General features: G+C 33.5%; 1 protein-coding gene and 2 non-coding genes across 3 annotated transcripts; 1 reads left to right on the top strand and 2 right to left on the bottom strand.

Moving 5' to 3' along the window:
- Window positions 1-314: 314 nt before the first annotated feature.
- On the bottom strand, window positions 315-2,534 carry LOC129003556 (uncharacterized). The gene is made up of 2 exons (XM_054431852.1): window positions 2,082-2,534; window positions 315-1,070 (listed from the first exon to the last, which is right to left on the bottom strand). The coding sequence occupies exons 1-2, from the start codon at window positions 2,532-2,534 to the stop codon at window positions 315-317; spliced, it is 1,209 nt and encodes a 402-aa protein (XP_054287827.1).
- Window positions 2,535-9,933: 7,399 nt separating this feature from the next.
- Trnap-cgg (transfer RNA proline (anticodon CGG)) lies at window positions 9,934-10,005 on the bottom strand. The gene has a single exon. It is a non-coding gene; the product is annotated as a tRNA-Pro (tRNA).
- A 978-nt stretch (window positions 10,006-10,983) lies between these two features.
- Trnap-agg (transfer RNA proline (anticodon AGG)) lies at window positions 10,984-11,055 on the top strand. Its single transcript has one exon. It is a non-coding gene; the product is annotated as a tRNA-Pro (tRNA).
- The last annotated feature ends 3,435 nt before the right edge of the window (window positions 11,056-14,490 follow it).

The raw sequence follows: 14,490 nt of genomic DNA, 5'->3' as shown, positions 1-14,490 counted from the left end.
TATTTTTGATAATAATACTCATTTTATCTATTATAGTCTGTATTATGTAACCTGTCTCCTGGCTCTCCGTATGACTTGGATTCACCTGGGCTTTTACAATAACTCAGTCCCAAGATAGACAGAGTCAGAAGACAGACTCTATTTTACAGAGTATAGGAACCTCTATATGGTGGGATAGTGGAACCTGTCTCCTGGCTCTACATTAACCTGAGGACTAGCTAATGGTTATCAGGCCAGGCCTAGTAGACGGAGACTCAGAATACAGGTTACGTCATACAAACTATAGGTAATCACAACCAAACAAAAGCACTCATTTAGCAAACCAAAAGATTCTCTTTAGCAATGAGCAGCAAAAGATCATTGACCCGACGATGGTACTCTTCGTTGACCATGTTCTTCTCCACATTTTGCTGAACTTCTGACATTGTCTCTTCACTGACCTTGTTAAGGTCGAAAGTAACTTTATCAGCTGACACCATCGGAAGCATCAGGAGAGACATGACCAATCCGTAGTCCAATCTCTTCCTAACCTCACACATAACCTCATCCAACGAAGGGATTTCGGCGAAAGGAGCAATGTTTCCTAGATGGCTCTCCAGGGAATTTTGATATGTAGACACCAATGAAACAAAATGATTCTTCAACACGTCAGAAGAGCTACTGGAGAAAATGAAGTATAGAATATCAATAGCTGGAGACGCATATCTACAGCCTTGCAAATCAACAAATGCAGCTTGAATTGGTTTGTTGTTGTTTTCAGTATATCGAAAGAGAATGTTGTTGCTGTGGAAGTCTCCGTGGCAGATCACAGCAAGTGGCTCGTAGGGAATTACGTGTGGTGTTAATGAATCTATTCCTTTCCCAAGATAGCTCTTTAGTCGTTCAATAACTGTTGCATCCTGATCTTTGGCCGCTTTCAGAGCCATGCCGACGCAGTGGTCTATACATCCTATCAGTAAAGTGTTTCCTTTGTGGATGAATACCTCCTTGACGGAAGAGCTCACCTTTTTGAACTCATCGGGTCGTAGATGCTTCATCGCGTAGGACACTGCGTGATATCTTCCGAGTTCCTGAAAACAATTTTTTTGGTCAGTCCGTCTTCAGAGTACTAACTTACTGGTTATTGAATACTTATTAAATAATTATGTAAGTGATCGTCTAACTGGATGGAAGTATGAAATACATAACAGATTATTTCACCACGAAAATGCCATTGCAGCCAAGTACAAAATATTCATTCATTCATTTTGTCATCTTTAAATCTTTCATTAGGACAACTTTTAATAACTACTGTTGAGTACTTAAATCTCCTAACAACAAAATATTGTAGAACTATATTCTTTAGTTTTTTAGCTTATTAACTGTGATTACAATTTGAAAATTCACAATAAATTCCTAAAAGTATACCAACAGAGTCTGTTCCTTGCTATATTATATTTGAGGTCAGACACTCTTTTGTCAGAACAGACCTGTTTTGATGTTTATTGTTTTTAATGTAATTACGGTACGCACGCCTTATTGTGTTCATCAATATGGTTTATTTTCATATACGCAGAAATTCCTATGTAAAACAAACGTTATAGGCCTATTACGCTATTTGATTGTATAAAAGTGGTAGAAACGATAATAAAAGCTTAAATATTAGTTAATTTGTTTTCCTAATAGTTGTTAATTTTTGATGCCAAACAAACTTTGAAGAATTTTAAGAATAACATATTATACCGACTGGCTGAGGAGCGCTAACAATCAAAAGGTCACCGGTTCGATCCTAAAAAAGTCAGTAGCTTTTTGATGGTTTGAAACTTGAACCAGCTGTCCCTGATGATTGGTCTTCAAATAAATGGTCCTAAAGGTTATAAAATAAATTATCTTAGTTTGTAACAAAGCCACACAGATCATCTCACGCCATGCACACTCATCCTTTACTCATATTTGGGTTAAAATACGCACTTAGGTGGCATCCCCAACGCAATGAATGATAACTGATTATTGATGATGTTAACTTCCAAGGATCGTTTTGACAGTAACCAAGTAATACCTTATTAGTTAACATATTTTTCAAGATTGCGATCACAGCTCACCTGCATAACTATTAAACAATGATCAAGGTCCATCCCGCTTCTACGGTCAGCCATTGTGAAACCCTCTTGGCGTAGATCCTGGAGAACAATGACGTCATCAGCAGCAAGGAGACTTCTTGGAAACGGCAGCTCGGTGTGATCTCCTAACCTAGGAGCTACTTCTCTGTAGAAATTCGCTTCATTTTGGAACGCTGCATCGCACAGAAACAATTCTCTTCTTTCCATGGACTCGGGTAGTCGCTTCATTATCAGACTTAGGTCCATCTTGAGTCCAGTGTCAAGGTCGCACCCTAGGACCTTCACTCTTGAAACAACCCCCATCATGTTTGCGCCATCTTCTACCGCTGCTGTTCCCGTGACGGACTCTAATCTTAGGTTGGGATGGCTGACTTCCAACGCTTGAAGGATGAACTTTTCATCAGAGTCTGACAATGGGATTGAGACGTTTGCCATGCCTGTAAAGATGAATAAAATGTTTCTCTTTTAATAAGTGCTAAATGGTTTTCAAAATTATTGTAATTTGTTGATTGACCAATTTTTTAATTAATATTTTATTGATCTTTAATCAAAGATTATTAGATGATTGGATATTGTTTGAGAGAGGTAAAATACTGTAATCACAGTCTGTTTGAGTTTCTAGGCATCCAACAATCAGACCATTTTAATAGATCCAGAAAGCATTTGTGTTAGATCTTTTTATCATTGAAAGCTTGAGCTACACTGGGTAAAACAGACCAGCTACGAACGAATTGAACCGCAAAACTGATCTCACATCTTGAAACTTAGTAAACATGTATTTGAAAATTTGTCATGCTAATCATTTGTAATGGTTACGATTTGAAAATTAATTAGCTTAGGTTTTGGAAATATATCCTTATTTACTGACTTTATACTTGATTTTTATTCTTGATTAGTTAGTGATTAGTCTTGAGTAGTTACATTAAAGCAAGTACCTTGTAACTTTTTAATGCGCAATTCAAACACATAAACTACAAAATAAAAAAAATCATGGTATACTCATTACTGGTACATCATTGTAATGAAAAAAAATGAACAGTACCTTTCAAGTGTGCTGTTTTTTCTTAGTATACACAAACATAAAAAAATTAAAACTGTATAAAAACCCGCATACTCTTCGTAATTAAAATGAAAGAAACGAATAAAACAGGTGTACAGAATAATAGTCTAGCCATTTTAGACACGTTAGTTTTTTCTAGGGACCAATTATTTTTATGTTGTTAAAATTTACAAATGGATGTGAAATCACATACTAAAATATTGCCTTTGGCATACACATATCAATGTGATTATATTATTTACAACTCTATAAAAATACTAACTATAAAAAATACCTCTTAACTAACCTGTTTGACAGCGTCAATCAGCGTTGAGGTTAGCACAAGATAACAGCTGTTGAGGCACTGAGTTCCCGCCATTCCCACCTCCACTTATAAACAGCTGTTGACTCACCTTGGCTGCGCCGGTCAATGGGGTCTCACGTGGTGTAGCCACTCTCGCTCTCACTACGGCGAGGTTGACGACCTGAAGAGTTTGTTGTGGAGGCTATTGACCCAGTGCCACTTAAATACCAGATATGACTAGGGTAACCCTGTTTAAATCACAGCTTATGTTTATCTTAGTTTCAGTATAACTACTTCCTTGTGCAAATTCATTTATATCAAAGTGGGTATATGACTTTTGTCTCCAAATCTTTTTTGGAAAACTAAAAATGGTATTTTTATTGTTATAAGTACCTTTGGTAGTTTCTTTTTGGGCGTTAGACACGACCCCGTATTGTTTTCAACATTACCTAGGGGTTGCAGCATTATCAGAGATACAGTCCATTGGTGATTTGGTGGGATTAGAACTAGGGACCTCAGGGACCGAAGTACCGCGCTCTACCACTAGACAAGCTCGTTCTCCACGAGTGACATTGTTTAATCCTTTAGTGCGCAAACATCAAATACTTTTGGCTCTAAAATGGTAAAATTTTCAATTTGTCCATCTTCAGCTAAATACTTTCAATTGTAGACATACAACAGTATATTTGAGTAAACAAAAAATACGCAAAAACATGCTTATTAAACACAAAGATAAGCTGATTTTACAAGACGTGAACCAACCTTGAGTTTAGTAAAGAATATAAAATCGTTAATAAGCACTATTTAATTGACAACTTCAAGGTACTTACAGCATTTAATAAAATGAAGGCTATAAAAAGACATGAAAAACGGAAATTGAATTAAAAGAAATTTTGTAATGATCACTTTAATCAAAAACTAAAAAACATTAAAAATATATTAATGATATTCCCTAACGTTTTAGAATATAAATTTCTCGATTAATGGGTGCCAATTTTAAAATCATTGTTTGGTTACAATAATACAAATATATTTTATGAAACAGTACTGTGGATATTCCAAAGACAAATACTGTAACAATATTTGTTTACTAGGTCAGTACACACAAACCCTGCTAACAATAACATTGGATTTTGAAACTCCTCAAACCAATAATGTCTTTGCTTCCTCTCGTAGCAGCCAAGTGTAAATACGCCCACTGATAAGTAGTATCCTATAGCCATAGATTGGTTTAAGTTAAGAGAATGGTCCACAGAATTAATTGTAACTACACTCAAATACCCCCACTCCAGCAAACCTGCAGACTAAGCGAATTTATATTTGGCTAATTTGTATTACTTAAATATGCGAGATTCATCCATATTTTAATAACATTAATTAAACGAGTACTTAGCTGCTACAGGGTTAGGTTTGTTTCTTAGTGAAATGTTAATAGGGAAAATGGGTAAATTTACCATATATCATCATTATAAATACATATAAGCAAGCAAATCATAAGAGTTTGATTATTCTCAATAAGAAGAAAACATGGGAGTTTTCAAATTATACTCTTTGGGAATTTCTCCCATTATTTTAAAGCGTAAAATACCACTTAAACGTTTTATTTTTTCATTGCCCAGCTGAATGGTTTGTAGAGATATTGCAAAGTTTTGTTTTGTCGAAAATATGTAAAACAAATTTTTATCCCATAAAACCGCGTTCCACACATGTATTTTTTTTATAAACTTGAACGGGTGGTAAATCGGCCCCCCGTATTCGGGTTTTACCAAAACACCTACCATAGCGTATTTGTCATGGTACATTCGCTCCAAAAACCAACAAGACAATGAACAAACTGGAAGTTTATTTGAAAACGAGTTCTTTACAACCGTCCCTAACATAGCTTCTAAACAACATGAATTCAATCCAGCTTTACACAGCTTGGTCAGAGTACATCGGTTACTCAACGCGGGTGTCAAGTTTCATGGAATTCGCTCACTCAGCGCCTCGCTGAGCAGTTCAGCGGGTGTCAAACTGTGACTCCCTAGCTGATTATGCAAACTGCTCTGGTCTTCTTACCCATCTTGTTGCAACATTCATGATCAAACTTATGAGAAATTAGAAAAAAATTAATATTTAATCAACTATTTTTTTTTTCATTAGGCCAAAACTCTAGCTGACCTCTATTCCAACAATGATTTAAAATTACATCTTGATTCAAATGAATATTTTTATTACCCTCCCAATATTTTTATTGGCTGGCTTTTGCCTTTTTCTACAAATCGAACGAAGATAACTATTGTAAAATGAAAAATTGTGGTTTGAACCAAACTGATATGAACTAAAGAGGATATATTGTCCATAGAATTCAGCATGCACGTATTCAGCTAGCAATGTAATTTAAAATGTTGGGAAAGGTAATGTCTAACAATATTTAAAAATATAGATTTGGAATTTGGAACAATATTGATTCGAACTAAAGATAAATAATATATTGAGATGTTTTTAAACCACACAACCAATTTTTACCTCCATATAAATATAACCATAACATGGCTTTAATGTGTTTTCAAAGTGTCAGTGTTGTAACAACCTTTTAATTGAGTAACAGATACGTGTTAAATTGTAACTGATAAAAATATTCTAAATATTAGCTAACCAGTGATTTCTGTTTATTTAATTCAGTATGCGGATTGTCAGCTCTCAACATAATTGAAAATGCTGAAAGTAATGTCAAACTCTAATTAGAGTGAGTGGCTTCAAAACAAATTATCAATGATTGAATTTGTTACTTTTGTGAATTTGGTTTTTTTACGTGGAAAGGGTTTACAAAGTTGGTGGATTAGAGTGTTTATAGCCTAAATAGGCATATGTCGCAAAGTGAACAACTAACGTCTTGTAGTGAAAAATATATCCATTTCCTATATCTTTTAGTAGTTATTATTTTGTAATGATCATAAAAAGATTCTTTTTTATTAATATGAATCAAAATAGTTCTTAAAGTACGCTTGGAATAAAATAAAAGTTTGATATAAATACAACTTATTTACGTTATGCACTTTGGTTTAAATATTTGTCATTAATTTCCATACAATATTATACATCTTAGATCTAAGCCGTTCGTTTTTATATTTCTAATCCAAGTATACCATTAATTTGATTTGATCCGGAAACACAACGACAAAATATGAAATCTAAAATAGTTTAAATTGAAGAGTATTATCTTATCTTACTAATATTATAAATCTGAATGTTTGTGAGTTTGTGTGTATGTTTGTGTGTATGTTTGTGTGTATGTTTGTGTGTTGCTCAATCACGCATAAACTACTGGACGGATTGGGCTGAAATTTAGCATGATCATAGCTCACATTCCCTATTAACATTTAGGCATATTCTTATCTCAAAAATCCTTTCGGGCTCCGCCCCAGTGGGTCTGTAGTTCCCCATGTTAACCTTATGAGTATTCATATTTAAAGAGGATTAAAGAATTTAGTCAGCTGTTTCAACTTTACAATTTGGTTCTATATCCAATAGCATTAAAAAGTTATAAGGTTTCCCAACAGGGTGCAGCACTATTATTATTTTGTTTGTGCATATATGACAACAGCTAATTTGAACTAAGCAGCAACAAAAAGCTGTGATACACAATGAGACCTGTCAAAGTAGGATTGTTTAAAGTTAGGTTTGAGTTTTTAATTTAATGAATAATTTGTGATATTGTGTGAATGTTTGATAATTTGTTTTTTTCTATTGTTTAGGTGAAATGGTAGATGTGTTATACTATATCATACCGTAAATTTATGAACCAAATTTTATCAAACTGTGTCCTCCCCCATTGCAAACGCAAAGCTTGTGTATAACTGCAATAAGCATTTTATACTTATATGCCAACCCTGTACGAAGGACGGGTGCTCTGCTAGTTCTAAATACATTAGCAACAATAAAAGTAGCTTAAGAGTATATTTTCATTTTGTCAAAAAGCTAAAACCTAAATGAATGCTTGACTACTTTGATTATTATACATAGTCTACGTCTTAATTAATACGTCCTTTTTATTGCTAAGTGAAAATAAAAGATTGCATATTTTATTAGTAGGGAACGGAAAGCGTGGTTGAGTCATAAACAAGGATTTAAAAAATATAGATTTTAATCCTAAAAGAACCTTTATACAATCTTGGATCAAGTACAAGTTGAATGACCTCCCAGCGATGACGTCATACTCTATCTCCTAGCGTATATCTCAAGAGTATCTAGAGTATCTCAAGAGCGACTACAGTATCAGCTGTTACGACTGTTCCCCAACTAGCAATACCTGTAGTGGGGGTCTATGTATCATTATTATCATTAGTTCAATACCACTCAACATAGAAGGTGGGCGATAACGAATAAAGGTCGTTGAACTGGTGAACTTATCAGTAACGATTACGTAAATTATCTATATTGTTGATCAAGAATTTTACCTTCAATGTAACACTTTGGTTTCCTGTTGATTGCAGCCATATGCCAGTATTTTTTCTTAATTTTTACTTTCTACAATAACTTTTAAAGTAATCTTTTTTTTAGTAATCACAAGTAACCTTTAAATTTTTCTCACTACTTTGTTTTGAAGTTATAAAACGTAGCTCAAAAGCTTTCAGGAAGCCCCAGAACTTGTTTGTAAGTAATTAAACTCTGGAAGCATTTAGCAAGTTTTATTTCTAAGCGTTCTAAAACCCTACATTTAAAAACATCAACTGATTTTGAATAACATTATGAACGAAAATCTTAAAAGGTTAACGGAATTCAAAGAATATTTTTGTATTATGGACCCATAGTACGTCATTGCTGCTCAAGTCTAGATTGACTTTTTAGATGTATATAAAATGTCACTTAGGCTATGTTTGCTTTATTAAAGGTTGTGTCATTTCTAACCAGTTGTTAACTCAGCTGAATTAGAAATCAGCTGATTTAGTGATCGGGGATGATACATTCCCACTCTAGAGCGGCAATGAGCAATTTTGCATACTGTCTACAGGTATGTCAATGTGATCATTTCCATGCAGTGTTAGGAAAAGTAATTGTTTCCTAGCCTAAGCTTTAATTCAAAGCAAGATAAAAACGATCAGCTGGTTTCCCCTCTCTCTAAATTTACTTTTCCTCGTTTTCGACCAGTTCTCGATATGCCCAATACGAATGCTAGTGTTTCAACAATAACAATGAATTGCTATAACTGAAATTGGATGTCTGTACTATTTACCAAAACAAATATGAACAGTAATAGGCATGAGCTAGTTATCTGTGTTTTAGCTAGTAGTACATGTTAACTGCAAACATAACCTTGGGCCTGAACTTATAGTAGTTTACGTAACGATCGCGTAAAGATAGTGTTAACGAAACGAGCCTTAAAAACCCCTACGAGTGTCTTTATGACTATTTACGCGAGTTGCGTACACTACTTTAATTACGATAGTTTTTTAATTACTAATAATCACTACTCAGATATTATGTTTTCGTTTATAACCTCCCATTGCCACTGGCAGTGATGCAACGAATCATTGTACCAAACACTAATTTTTCACCACTCATTAACAATTAAATTGACCTGAACAGCTGATTAGTTGAAGTTCGAAGCATTACAATTTGATTTCTTTTCTCTCAATCCTTGAAACTCATTGGTCCGTTACTCGTGTTGTTAAGGAAAAGAACAATGTTGTTAAGTAGGTAAACAATGCTGTTAAGTGAATCTTTTCAGTTCTAAGAACGGAACTGAGTTCAATAAACGGTCGTAGGTAAAAATATTAACGTTGGTATAGAAGTTTTCATTAACCTATTTATTTTATAAAATACTAGGAAATATACTAGTTTTAATTTTACTAAAATCTGTTATTTTGTACGTATTGTACGACTGTACGTCTTGATCAAAGATATCGTCCATAACTCTAACCAAAGTGATTTTCAGGCACTCTCTCCAATTCCCATCCTAGGTTTTCTTTTACATAAAACCTTTATTAACCAGTGTTCGGCTTTACACATGTCACTTGAGTCAGAAATATACCACTTCCAACACTTGAAATTATACTAATCATAAGTCCAAACTTGTGTCAATGCAAACGATTCCAGGGATATTAGAACCTAACTAAAATTAATGCATGCATGTAGTTAAAGACTAGTATGTTTCATCTATTGGATGCTTGAAGAAGATGAATTTTCACATTCTCAGACTGTGTCTTTGTGCCAGGGCAAGTACCTCGAGGTAACCACCAAGGTTCTCTTCATCTGTCTGGCTGTCAGCCAAGGTTTGCCAGGATCAAACCTTGTACCTGGGTGAACGAACCCAAGTCAACCAACCTTGCAGATGCAGTACAAGGTTTTGAATATGACTTTAGAATTATATTTAAATATCTTTCCTCTAATCGTATGCTTATTAAAAAAATATTGTCTTTTTTCTTTCTTCAACTCCATATGAAATACTACCACATTAAATAAGTTCAACGGAGACGATTTTTTTAGTTAACACGCACAAAAATTAATTTGGGCTCGGCCGGGATTTGAACCCGGGACCTCTCGCACCCGAAGCGAGAATCATACCCCTAGACCACCGAGCCATGTTGTTTACACGTTATATGTGCAGTCCGGCTTCCAGACGTGTGTAGGCCTACGTGGTAGACTTGGAAGGTTTAAATTGTAACTATTTAATAATGTATTTTTGTAATATGCGATTATACATAGTTTAGATCCTACATTAAAAAAATAAGGTGGTATAACAAAACATTCAGATCTATTTTTACTTAATAGGCCCTACCTTTCAAATAGTTTTCAGGTAGTAAAAGTTCATGATGCTTTAGAAAAACATGTCAAATCACAAATTCCCCACTCATAAAATGAAACCACTAAATTTTTATGAGATATAAAATAAATCGATTTTTTATTTCAAATTGAATAATGACAGTGAGCCTGAATAGTTGGTTGATTTATACTATCTAATGTATTACTAAAATTTATCTACTAAAATCAATCATTTAATCGATTCATAAAGAGCTTAGGATCTCTTAACATGCATATAATGTGCGTTTGTACGCGCTTCTTATCAAGTAAAACAAGCAGTGCGCAAGCGTATTACAAGAATATACTGTATTGATAAACTTTAAAAGAGATATCAGGCATCAATGAACCTATCAATGAATCGGTCTATAGATTGAATTGCCGACTCTCGAAGTAGCAAATTTTGCTATATTGGAACATCTTTTTAATTCCATATTTCATACGATAATTTTTACATAGGGATATTATTTTAATTATTTTATCTGCTTCTAAAACACTTGAAATTACATTTTTATTTAACGTTGGGAATAATGTTTGTTATTACTAGTGATAATTGTAACTAAAGCCATAGATTAAACATACTTCCAAATATATTATCCTGTTTAAATGCTGTAGTATTCTAAACGAGTGTTCAATCTAGATCTAGGGCACGCACCGTTTGCTATACAGCTGTTTCGGAACCGTCCTCCTACCTCAGAGGTGTGGTGTGGTCCAAAGTGAAAGTAAAAGTTACCAAACATGTAAGCTCTAACGGAAAGTATGGCTCGGTGGTCTAGGGGTATGATTCTCGCTTAGGGTGCGAGAGGTCCCGGGTTCAAATCCCGGCCGAGCCCTGATGTTTTGCTACTTTTATAACTAAGATTACAGGCCTTTTTACATACACCTTTTTATATACACCATAAAGACTTATTTGCCTACCTCAATCAGGATACAAAAACATTAAAAGTAGCCTATTTAAAATCCGTTATAAAGAACATTTAAATTGCATCACTATCACTAAATCTTTAGGAGGGAATACTAAAAATAGTTCAGACTCTAGGAAGGGCGAAACACTAGACAATCATCTTTTCAGTTTTTTCACGCCTCACCTGATCAGAAGGTTTCGAATGACGCCTTAATCGTAAAAATATTAAGTAGGACAACTGAAATAGGGATCTTACAGAGAAGACACTGTATTGTATTAAGTATTTAGATGAGTAGACATTATTGTATGAAAAGTGTAAGATTCTCCTATATAAATTGCTTAAACATCATTCGATCAATTTAAAAGGGCTTAACTGGGATAATGTAGCCTCCGAAATTAAAACGAGTTTTAGAAGTTCATTAAAGTAAAGTTCATTTAAACTTCGTTCCTTTGTCCTAGTTTTTGGATAAGGCGTCGAAGCAGTAGCTTAAATACCAAAATTAAAACCAATCATTTATGATTTTATTGTTATGCTAATAGGTTTTATTGGTTTTCTAATCAAGTAGATTTTCATGATCCATCTACGATTTTTATTAAAACAATATAAATCTGGAACAAATATTTATATGATTGTAGAGTATTAATGTTAGTTATCGTTGTAATATTCTGTGTACTCTAACAACTATATGTTAAAAATATTTGCAAAATAACGAAATACTCTTCAGAATGAAGAAATAATCATCGCAACTCAAATTGGAAACTTGATACTGTTAGATATTTTCCCCACGGATGACATCTATACTTCATGATTGCCAACCTTGCCTTAAGGATCGACTTTATTCGATGCTATAATTTAATGGAAACACTTTTGCAGGAGAATACTCACTACCATAGCATATTTCTATTTACTATTTTCTTACAAAAAAAGTCTACGTATAAGTAAAGCTCGTAGTATTAGATAAAATATTCATTTGGGCTTTAGGTGTTTTAACTAAGATATTTTAAGATATTTAACTAAGGTATTTTAAGATATAAATATAATTTTATTAACAATAAGAGTTATTTTTTTATAAATCCAAGTTTGCAAGTACAGAAAGATTGTTTAATGTGCCTTCTAAGAAAAAAAAGGTGTTTATAGTGATATGACAAAAAATTATTTGGTGAAGGCACATAAAACTTGTATTCATAATTTTAAATTACAAAAACCATGATGGTATCCTTTAGTAAATTATATGTTTGTGATTTTACTTCATTTACAAGCCCAATAATTATTATTTATTCAAGAAAATTTGAATAAAACACGTCCCACTGTGTTGTAATTTGTGAAGTAACAAACATTGAATTATGATTCCAATCAAAAGGGATGATATTAAATTTGAGGATTTCATACTTCTACAGTTTAATAACCTGAATTTGTAATTTTTTCTATGCTAGGGTTTTAATCAATCTAAAAGCAATCATCAGTGTCTGCTTGCAAGTTTATTAGTTTCAGAACAAACTTTGGTGAAGTCGGTTACCAGGAGAAAACAAAGGAAGATTGCGTCCGTTACGGGCTTTGAGCTTAGCTTTAATTAACCTTTTATAAAATAACTGTGCAAAGGTTGGTAACACTGAACTGCTACATTAGTAATATAAGCAGACTCTCTCTTATCTGGACACCTTTTAACCGGACATCTATCTATACTTATTTAATACACAAGCAGGATTTTTGTGACAATTACTCCTCCGAAACTACTGAACCGATTGACATGTTTTTGATGTCAATGGAAAGAGCGTAACGTGAAGTTGTGCAGGAAACTTTCTTTTCAGGTGAATAATTAGAGAGTGAGGCCCTGGGGCCCTTTAAAGTTTTGTATTTCTCCATAAGATTAACATGGGAAACAAACATTGTTTTGAAACTCCAGCTGTTGTTAGAAATTGAATGTTAATAATTGGTCTCCATGGGAGCATGAGAAAATTCACAATGTTTACATTTGCTTTGATATTCAAATGTAAACAAACAGAACTGCCAAATGCCTATTTCACAATTTCAGACAGCTGAAAAAAAACAACTATGTGGTAGGTTTATTCAATCCTAAACTTTATGATGGATTATTATTTATTATAAATCTATTTCAATGATCATAAACAGATCTTTCCCATTGCGAAGCAAAAATTAAAAGTGAGGAGAAGAACATATGTTAATTGTAAACAGTCAATGTGTAAATTATCCATGTTTTATTAAAAATATGTATTGTTTTGGAAGTTGGTTTACGTTTAATAATATAAGTTATTAATTATTGAATTTTTATTTTAAGGATTTGGCATATGAGTCGGCCTATGATAAATAACACCATTTCAGAGTTCTGCCTGCTCTGTAGAGTTTAAAGTAGCCTACACCTTATGGTCTACAAATTGGCTAAATAACTTAGGTACGGTATATTATAAAAGCTGACAGCCTTTTTACGTTGGTAAGCTTACCTTTTCCCGTCCATGTGCAGTTTGATAGTTAAAAATTAACCCTTTAAACTGGAATAGGACTTTTATGTAAATTGTGAGTATTTCCATTAGTTAATAATCTTTTAATCGACTCTTTCAAAATCATCGAAAATTATGACTGTTATTAGTTTTTTAAACAAGTAATTTGGTAATAAATAACTCCTGTACTTCTTTGCAATTGCTCGATTTCGAGCAACATGTACACTAGTTAGTTTAACCAGACTACAATTGGAAAATGACATATCTTTAACTTGACAATTTCTATCAGCACATCGGTTTAACCGGACTAGATCGGCAGGAAGTGGGCGGTACTGAAACGTCTGTTCTCGTGGGAAAGATTTGAGACCAGTGATTACGTGTCTAAATACAATGCTATCCTAAATTTAGGTAAAATACTATATACAATCTAAACGTGCTGTTGGGACGTCGGTTTAACCGGAAACCCCGTTATCGGGACTGGCCTCAGACCAAAAGTCCGGATAAGAGGGAGTCTACTGTATAAAGAGCTGGATTGAGACTTGATCATTTTAACATACTTTATTCTTCAACATTATTTTCAGCCAAATTATTGCATGATAAATAATGGACTATGATATATTCTAATTAATCATAAAAAGTGAGTTTGGAAAATAATCAATTAACCTGATCAATTCATCATTGGGAAGGATTCAGAAGTTTGTTTCTGCGAAACTTGTCTACATTTAGACTTTCTTACTATTAACCTTAATTAATTAGTTGATCAGGTTAATTAATCTTGATGTGTTGAAACAATTCATAATTATAATGACTCCTATGATTTGAGATTTGGACTAAAAGCTTTTGAAATTTGAAGTGATTATGTTGTAAGGGTTGATTTGTTAGGGTTCTATCATTAACTATTGAATCG

Source organism: Macrosteles quadrilineatus, unplaced genomic scaffold, assembly GCF_028750875.1.
Source record: "Macrosteles quadrilineatus isolate MER2022 unplaced genomic scaffold, UCM_ALF_1.0 Scaffold_9__3_contigs__length_116548681, whole genome shotgun sequence".
Classification (NCBI taxonomy): Eukaryota; Metazoa; Arthropoda; class Insecta; order Hemiptera; family Cicadellidae; genus Macrosteles; species Macrosteles quadrilineatus.
The sequence above is the reverse complement of the archived record's forward strand: the minus strand, read 5'-3'. Positions and strand labels throughout refer to the sequence as shown.

Excerpts from the sequence above, each read along its gene's own strand:
- LOC129003556 (XM_054431852.1), bottom strand. The coding sequence starts at position 2,534 with ATGGCAAACGTCTCAATCCCATTGTCAGACTCTGATGAAAAGTTCATC. Across the intron at positions 1,071-2,081 it reads ATTGTTTAATAGTTATGCAG|GAACTCGGAAGATATCACGC; the intron begins GTGAGCTGTGAT and ends AATTGTTTTCAG.